At 48.6% G+C, this 9444-nt stretch overlaps 1 protein-coding gene across 7 annotated transcripts; it reads left to right on the forward strand.

Annotated features, from left to right (window-relative positions):
* Positions 1–1382: 1382 nt before the first annotated feature.
* On the forward strand, positions 1383–8163 carry CCNI2 (cyclin I family member 2). 7 transcript variants are annotated; one of them, XM_058540329.1, is made up of 6 exons: positions 1383–1819; positions 2284–2412; positions 2994–3107; positions 4821–4961; positions 5920–6150; positions 6775–8163. In XM_058540329.1, exons 1-6 carry the CDS (start codon positions 1415–1417, stop codon positions 6835–6837), a joined length of 1083 nt encoding a protein of 360 aa, XP_058396312.1. In that variant the 5' UTR covers positions 1383–1414; the 3' UTR covers positions 6838–8163. The 7 variants fall into 7 exon arrangements, with proteins under 7 accessions (XP_058396312.1, XP_058396313.1, XP_058396316.1 ...); XM_058540330.1 differs by having other exon boundaries at positions 2994–3068; XM_058540333.1 differs by lacking the exon at positions 5920–6150.
* The last annotated feature ends 1281 nt before the right edge of the window (positions 8164–9444 follow it).

Here is a 9444-nt window from a genome sequence, read left to right on the forward strand (position 1 = left end):
TGGATCTGTGGTTTGGTGTCTGATATTACTTGGGGGAAATTCTCAGTCATTATCGCTTCAAATATTTCTTCTTTTCCTTTCTCTCTTTCTTCTCCTTCTGATATTCCCATATATTTTAAATTTAATGTAATGTAAAATTTTAATGAAGTATAGTTTACATAAGGAAAAGTGCACAAATCATAAACATACAGCTTGATCAACTTTCACAAGGTGAACACGTGTGTGTAATCAGCATCTAGATCAATAAACAGAACATTATCAGCCCCTGGAAGTTCCTTGTGTTCTTTTCCAGTCACTATCCACTGTCCCCCAAGAGTAACCACTATCTTGACTCTAACATTATAGATTTGTTTTCCCTTTTCTTATACTTCATATAAATGGTATCATACAATATATGAAACTCTTTTGTATCTGTCTAAATTCAGATTCATTCATTCAATATTACGTTTGTGAGATTCTTCCTTGTTAGGTATAGCAGTAGTTCATTCTTTTTCAATGTGGTATGGTATTCCACTGTGTGAATATACCACAATTTGTTTATCCCATTCAGCTGTTGATGGACATTTGGATTGAATCCAGTTTGGGGCTATTACAAATAGTGCTGCTCTGAACACTACGGAGGTGTCTTTTGGTGCAGTCATGTTCATTTCTGTCAGGCACATACTTAGGCGTGGAATTGTTGGGATTTCCATGTATTCTACTCATGTTTATTGTCTGTCTTTCCAGACTAGAATCTAAGTTCCACGTCTATTTTGTTCACTATGTCCCGGCACTTAACACATTGTAGGCCTTCAATAAACAACTGCTGAATGGATAAATACATGCATGAATGAACTACCTTGTGAGGGAGATACTATCGCTGTTTTAGAGGAGAGGTAACTGAGTCTCTGAGAGGTCAAGTCACGTGTGCGAGATCACACAGCAAGTCAGGAATTTCATCCCAAGCCTATTCGACTGAGGAGCGCACTCGTGACGCTTCTCTATCTGGTCTTGTGTCCTGCAAATATGTACTGTGAGTTAAGACGCAGGGTCTGTGGCCGGGTGTCCTTCTCCAGGGCCGGCGTGGTCACCAACTGCCCCATCCCGGGCTGGGGACTCTCTGTGCATGGGGCGCGGGCTTCGGGTGGGCAAGAGGCGCTCAGTGGGCGGCAGTGGGGGTGGAAGAGTACGGGGTATCTCTCACCGGCTGCGCGCGCTCTGTCCCGCCGCGCCCCAAGTCGGTACCCACCTACCCCAAGAGCAAGTGTCAAGGAGCGGCGGGTCCCGCGCTCCAGGGGCAGCTCCCTGGCAACGGCTGGGGGGTGGGCCCGCCGAGCCGGCCCCGCCCCGTAGCGGTCCCAGCCTCAAGACCTGGGAGCTGGCTTATAAAGAGCCGGTCGGAGCCGGGACCCAGACCTAGCGTCTTGCTCTCCCCATGGACTCGGGCGCACGGCTCTCGCCGCAGCCGTCGGCCTCGGAGGTAAGCTCCGTCTCGCGTCCGGACGAAACGGCCCTTTGCTGTCTTCTCCCGCCGCCTGCGTGGAACATCTCGCTCCCCGCGGCGACCCGAAGGTTCCCGGAGGCATGCCAATCCGGAGGGGCCTGGATCCCTGTGCCGTCCGCCAGAGGACCCCAGTGGGGGGCGGCGCCGGCTCCGCGAGCTGCAGGCCCCGCCCCCGAAGCGGATGTGAGTCCGCAGCCCCCGCAGCAGCTCTTCGGGCCTGAAGGCCGGCGGGTGCCGTGCGACTGGGGAGGCCTCCTGGACGAGCGCCGGCTGGTCGCCCACCTGAAACTGGCCCTGGGCCGCGAGGCGCGCCTGTGGCGGGGCGGCCAACCCCAGGTACCAGTCCCCGCGGTGGGGACCTCCCGGGAACACCTTTAGCCCGCTCCTCACGCGCTCACGGGACGCGGCCGGGCTCCATCTGCACCTGCGCTTAGGTGAGCTGCACCTGGAGCCCGGGACCTTCCCCAGGTGCGTCCCCCGCACGAGGCACGAGGCAGGATTTGCTGGCTTCTCTCACTGAGAGGGTGCCTTTCTAGTAGGTGCTTCGGAAGAGGGCCTGTTTGAGTTGGGAAACTCTGCTTAGAACCAAAAACGGGTGCGGGGGTGGGGGACGGAGAGGAGAAGCTGATGCTGATCGATGAGCCGCTGGGCAACAGAGAGGCACTTAATTCGACCGCGATTTAAGGTGAAGGGGCTACTCACAGCCCCGCTGGTCACCTTAAGCATGTGGTTCCTGCCACTGGTAGACCGAGACTAGCCACCAACAGCTTTCTCTGCCCTTCCCTGCCCCTTCTTTCCAGGTCGAGATCTGCGACGCCTTCCAAGAAGTCGTGTTGCAGCTCCTGAGGCTTAAAAACATCTTTCACTTCTCTCAGTCCACTTTTAACCTGGCTCTCACTATCTTCAGCCGCCTCCTGGTTTCAGTAAAGGTAGGGAAGCCTCTGAGGGATGATGAAAGATGATGGGAGAGGAAACTGACCTCTGTTCCCCATTGCTGCCTGAGAGGTGGGCCATCTCGGATGTTCAAATGGAGGTTCATAAACTAAGTAACTTGCTCAAAGTGGTAAAACGGGAATTGGAACATCTCCACATCCTACCACGGTGCCTATCTGGCTCACTGTCCTGTGGCCATCAGGAGTGGACTTGGGGAGCATGAGGACCTAGCTGGGAAAGGACCTCCTGTGTGATGAGGTAGGGTGTGCTTGTCTGGACCTGTCTAGTGTGGCCTGAGGTCAGGATGGGACTGTGTATTCCCTGAGAAGGTGCCATATTTCCCACCTCCAGTCAGTCCTCTAATTAAGGACTACTGACTAGTCATCTATGGTTCTGAAATTAGGAGCGTTTTCACTGGTCAAATCTAAAAATGGCACTAACGTTCTCGTGGAGGAATATGATCAGTCTTTTTTTAAAAAAAAAAAGGTTTTTTTCTTTTAAAAAAAAACCCACAGATGCTTTACAATTTGTTTCTAGCATTCGTATTTAGCTCAAATGTGTTTGTTCCATACTACAGGTAAAAGAGAGGTTACTCCAATGTGTCACAATTACTTCCTTGAGGCTTGCTGTAAAAGTTAACGAAGAAGAGGAGGTATGCATCCCTGGAGGTCCACTCTGGGCTGCTTTTGAGGTATAGGGTGTTAACACTGGAGCACTCAACTCTCCTGAAAAATCTGTGCCCTTGGGAATGGTGGGCATTTTGGAAAAGTCATTAACTTCCCAGGATCTCTACTGTCCCTTCCTTAGGCTTATCAGACTCTGGGACCCCACAAATGGGGAATTGGAATAGTGAATTCTCCCGACCCAGCAAACCTAGAGGCCTGACCCTCCTGGCAGATATATGTTGCCTCATTGGTTGATGCCAGATGCCACCTCCCACTAAGCGGAGGCATCTGCTGGTGAGCCAGGAAAAAGGCCTCCCAAACCTTGTGGCTTAATGTCCACCCCCAGAAACTACATCTAAGAAAGCTGCCTGAGGGCCGGCCCCGTGACTTAGCGGTTAAGTGTGCGCGCCCTGCTACTGGCAGCCCGGGTTCGGATCCCAGGCGTGCACCGACGCACGGCTTCTTCCACCATGCTGAGGCCGCGTCCCACATACAGCAACTAGAAGGATGTGCAACTATGACATACAACTATCTACTGGGGCTTTGGGGGGGGGGGGGAAGGAGGAGGATTGGCAATAGATGTTAGCTCAGAGCCAATCTTCCTCAGCAAAAGGAGGAGGATTAGCACGGATGTTAGCTCAGGGCTGATCTTCCTCACAAAAAAAAAAAAAAGAAAAAAAGAAAGCTGCCTGAGACTTAAGGACTTTGTTGTCAATGAAACTGGTCCTCAGGAACTCTGGGATCCTTCTCTGAGAGCAGCAGGAGGGCCATGTGCAGGGGGTAGAGGAGAAGCCCCCAGAAGTGCTTCAGGCTTGCTTGAACTTCTCAGTTTCACTGTGGCTTCTGTTCAGAAGATCCTCTCCTAATACCCTTCCCAGACCTAACTCCCTCCCTCTGACCTCTCCCCTTTGGGGATAATGGAACCACTGCCATTTTCACAGGGTCTCCCTTGACTGATCTCAGGGTGTAAGGGGGAAGAAAAAGTCGCTCATGTGTCCAGTTTCAATAAAAATGCTTTTGACTTTTGTTTATTAGAATATAATTTGTGCCCCCCACAAGTTGCTGTCATCTGACTAAAAATCAAGTATTTCTAGAGGTTATAGTAATACTTTTAGTCCACTAAAAAAGTAGGACCAAGTCTTTAATGCACTTGGTACTTGAATGTTTATTCCTAGACAAACCTTATTAGTCTCTCTGGGGCAAAGGCATAGTTTTTCCAAAACTGAACTGCTTTCAGTCATGGTTGAAGGGAATGTATTTGTGCCTATGGTGTTGCCAAAATTGTGGGAGGTTTTATCAGTGAGCCTGTCTGGTGCTGACCAGGAAGCTCAAAGGCATACTTTTTCTCTCTATGACAAGTAGTCATGATAGGGATGGGGAACAGGAATGGGTCGAGTCCACGGGTCCTGGAAAGCTTTAGGTGAGTTCTTCTAGCTGAATGGGGGAGATGGCACAGCCCTAGCCTCCAAAGCACCTCTGGGTATGAACTGGAGTAGTTGGGGATCAAGAACTGTTTGCAGAGAGTGACCACATAACGTTCACTAGACATTGTCACAACTACCTGGGGACTTGACAGATAGCCAAAATCTGGTTTGGTTTTTCTCACAGAAGCATTTTCTGTGGCAGGTCACTGGAAGACAACTCTCGCAGGGTAATGGATGCCCAGTTCCCATGGATAAGAAAACAAAAGCTACCATGACATGATGTAGGGCTTTGGCCTCTTTATTTTCTTTTTACAGTTAATTCCACGCATAAAAGACTTCATAAAGCACTATGGCTCTGGCTATACCCCGAATGAGCTGCTGAGGATGGAGCTGGCTATTTTGGACAAACTGCACTGGGACCTCTATATCGGGACGCCACTGGACTTCTTGACCATAGTAAGTACGAGGAGTTTTCAGAGTCTGTCCTAGACTCATTTGTGCCTTTGGAACAGCTGTTTACAACATCGGACGGCAAAGCACAGGCGTGCACACGTCCTTCTTGCACATGCACCACAGTGAGGTGACCCACAAGGCTCACGACATATGGAAGAGTAAAAATGTATCTTAAATCCAACACAGTTCCACCAGACTCCCACTTCTAAAGGACATTAAATTAACTTTACAAAAATTTTTAGATGGCACTATTGTGGTGAGTTTCTCTTTTAAATACACACTGCAAAAATATTTAACTTTCCATTCTATGAATACTGTACATAAAAAGCTGTCTGCTTTTGCTACACTTTACACACATTCACTTAGCTGTCTTTATTCACCTACACACAATCCTTATTGAAGCTTTAGACCATATTGATCTGGCACTTAAAAAATATCATATTAGTTTGTACTTGTTTTAGTTAGGGAATGATCGTCATCCTTAAGGATATGATTCTGTTAGTAAGGCAAAATTATGCAATGTGGAAATGTCATGGGGTTTTGGTCTGTTATGAAGCATGAAGATTAAATCTCTAAGGGCTGTTTCATTATGAAAACTGGCCACTGTTGCCAAGTTGCAGAGTTTCTTCTCCTGTCAAGCAGATACAAGTAACTTTTCTGCTGCCTTAATCTTGAATAGTATGCTTCTATTTCTCAGAATTGAAACATTGTCATCTATGTACTTTAGGCTCATAATGATCATGTCACAAAGCAAACTGTCTTTTCTCTCCAAGGTTGAAGCTCAGCTTGGCCACAGAATGGTCATTAAGCCTCAAGCCCCTTGTAGGGCCACGGATGGGAATGAAAAGGGTTGGGCAACATTTGATGTTCCCTGATGGAATTTTAAATTGTTTGCACTTTTGGTCACTGATATGAAAAGTATGGGGTCTTCTGTTCTAACATTAAAAACCACGGTCTCCAGTTCCACGCCCTGGTGGTCCTGGGCTGGCCCCACGTGGTGGAGCTGCTGCCTCAGAGGAATCCTTCCCTCCACGTCGCGTCCCTGACCAGGCAGCTGCAGCACTGTATGGCGGGCCACCAGCTGCTGCAGTTCAAGGGCTCCACACTGGCTTTGGTCATCATCACCTTAGAGCTGGAGAGGCTCATGCCCGACTGGTGTACTCCTATATCTGATCTGCTAAAGAAAGCACAGGTAGACATCAACTTTGCCCCAGACCAGGCTCTCAGTTTTGCCCCTTTAGCTGACACAGTCTGCCCCCAAATGGGTACCCATGGCCTTTCTTGGCTCTTGTGGGCTCCAGAAGATGTTCTGTGATGACTCTCTGAAGAGTCTGCCCAAGGGCTAGGTTTTTCACACCTGGCATGACCTCTGGACTTGAGTATGGGACACATGTTCCCTTCACTGGACCAACTGGGGTGGATTTCTCTGACAGTGAGAGCAGCTTTATCTCAGTGGCAGCCCTTGTAGCCAAGAGGATGGGGGGTCATGTCCAGCTCAGGAGGAAGACACCCTGAGCTTAATATTTGGGGAGTATAAATTTCAGATTCCTCACCCTCTATGTGAGTATATGGTACCAGGCACTGGGGGGTCAGAATCCCTCAGGATGGATGGGGTAGGATGGAAGGCATAGTTAGGCTATTAATAACAGTTTTACTGAGGTTGGAGATGGATGTCCCTGTGATGGTGGAGTTAATGCTCTTACATTGGGTGGTTGGACCTTCCTGCAACTGCTCTATGCTAATATTTTGGCACTCAGTTGCTCATTCCTTAGGATATAAAATGGTTCTGCTTCAGGATGACCACTCTGTTTTACAGATCAGTATTGAGCAGTTGAGCCGCTGCATGGACCTTGTAAAGCAGCAGCTGAGAAGTTTTTAGTCATCCTCCTGCACAGACAACTTTCTGTTTCACCTGCCAGCCTCCGTGCCCCTACCCTTGTGCCCTTTAGAGCATAATAACAACCCCCTCCTTGCTTGGACTCCTCTAAATTCTAAGCTTTATGGATCCTGTAACAAGAAAGGAAGAAGGCCCTGGAAGAGCCACTGAGAAAAAGTTCCTGGGTCCTTAGACAATAAGGGGAAAAAAGGCAGGTCGGGGTCACTAGGGGGAAACATAGTCTGACAGATCACGACCCTGCCTCCCTCTCTCCCCTGGGCCTGAGACCAGGGAGAATGAATGAATGCTCATACTGCAGCTTGGGTTTCCTTCCTTTCCTCAGCAAGGGCTGGTATTGGCCCCTAAGAGAGCTGCAGTATGAGGCCAGAGGTGGGCCTTGCTCAGGGCCCAAGGGCCAGACTGGTTCTGACTGACCAGTTCTCGCTGCTCCACCCACCAGAGCTGGCCAGGTCCTTTCAGCTTCCCAGGCTTATACCAAGCACATGTACAGTGCTTCCAGTCCCACTACCCTACCTGCCACTGCAAAAATGAAACAGTCTCTCCAGATACATTTACCCTGACTTGGCCATGACCTATGTCTTCTTTTCACAAGGACTGGATTATAAAGTATGATTTGTTTAATGTACAGTAACTTGATCAAGCTTTAAGCATATTTTTCCTTTGTTACTCTAAGCAAAGTAGTTTATTAGTTTAACTAGTGGCATTTTTATGCTAAAGAATGGTATCATAAGGTGACCCCTGTGATGGGGAGACACAGTTCTGAGAGATTTTTGTTGAGATGAGCAGGTTGCGGGGCTGAGCCTGCTCCAATCACTGTGCTGCTAGGAGGAGGTTACTAGCATGGCTGTGAGGGAGAATTCTGCTAGCTGCCTCTCTGAAGCTGTGACACTATAGAGCCATTCTCTAAGCAGTGGAGTCCAGCTGGCAGAGATGCCAGCTGGAGCTGTGTAAGTAGTGTTGAGGATATGAATGACTGAGCCACACATTTAGAGGTGGTTTGTGAAGTCTTATAAAAACGATTATTTTTGTAAATGCTAAGGGGAGTATGATCTGCTACTAGGTGCCAAGTGGTCAAGGACCGATATACTATAATAGTGTCTGTACTGTAGTCAGTGCAAATCTCTACCTTTTCTTGACACAAATTTGTTTGTTGGAGCTTTTGTAAAAATAAAGTTTAATTCCTTTCAACCCTGTCTGAACTGTATGTTACAAGTACTGGATGCCATGCGTTTAGACTTGCTAGAGTGAAGTATACTTGGAACACTATCTCCTGAGTCCTGTCAGTAACTGTCCTCTAGTCCACCACAGATGGAGATGCTGAGGGGCAGCACGCTGCTCATGGCGACAGCTCTGACCAGTGGCCACGACTGCCCTCTGCCTCCTTTCTTCCTCTGTGCATGGGCACACTAGTGGGTGGGGTGGGGGCCCATTCTGAGGGCCCATACCAGCTCAGGCTGTCTGTGACTTCGGAGGACTGCTGGGAGGTATCTGGACCTCTTAACCAGGTAGCTCTGGATGTAAGATGGGTCCCCAGAGCTAATCCAACTTGCAATCTCTTGGAGAAAGGAGAAGTAGAACTGTGAGCGCCAGTATTGGGGTAAGGGACAGCCTTGTTGCTCTGTCTTGCTGTAAATATAACTCTTCTTTGGGGAAGCAAACTTCTGTATTGCCAAAGTACTACTTATGAGTTTAAAAAAAAAAATTTATGCTATTCAAGCTTGCCTTGGGACCCCAGGTCCTATCCTACTCTCCTCTAATCTTTTTTCTGATTAGGAACTCATATCCCACCTCAGATCAGAGATCGGGGATCACTGTAGTGGGAGAAATATGGACACAATCCATCTTCTTTTTGTCTCCAACTACGGAAGGGTAAAGATTGGTGAAGGACTGTGGCTGCAGAAGATGGAGATGGGAGAAGGCTGTGGCAGATGCTATGGCAGCAGGAAAGGCAGGTGGGTTAAGGGAAGTGCAGGGTAGGTGAACATCATGGACTTTTCTTAAACTTGTCCAAATATTACTTCCCCCAAATGAGTGAGCCGAGTTGTACAGTGTTGTTCCCTCCACCAACGAGGCCCATCTCCCCCTGGCTTCCTGGAGAGTCGCTGTCCTTCAAAGCTTGGTGAAGACTTTGCAGGGTGCCTCCCTGCTACCTGCCTCCCCATGGGTAGAGTCGAGCTGTCCCTTCATTATGGATGTCTGCATACCAGTCTCCCTGTTGGGCTGTCAGCTCCCCAACCTTAGTTCCCTTCTCTTCATTTTGGTCTTCCCAGAGATTAGCCTAGTGCCCAACAGAGAAAGCTCCTCAACAAATGGACCCATGAGCTTGTCACCACTTCCTTCAGCCACTAGTCTGACCTTCCTCAACCAAATATTTGCCTACCCACCAGGACATCCCACCTCTATAAAACCATCTCAGGCCCACCAACCCACACCGTCAGACTGCATGCTTTAATATTGGCTACATTTCTACTGTTCTTCCACCATCCCATAAGGTTGCCAAGGTATAGCTGTAGCTCAGGAATTAAGGGTACAGACTACCAATAAGTGTGACTATACACACTATAAGTATGACCTTGGGTAATTACTTAA

Source organism: Diceros bicornis, chromosome 1 (assembly GCF_020826845.1).
Source record: "Diceros bicornis minor isolate mBicDic1 chromosome 1, mDicBic1.mat.cur, whole genome shotgun sequence".
Taxonomy (NCBI): domain Eukaryota; kingdom Metazoa; phylum Chordata; class Mammalia; order Perissodactyla; family Rhinocerotidae; genus Diceros; species Diceros bicornis.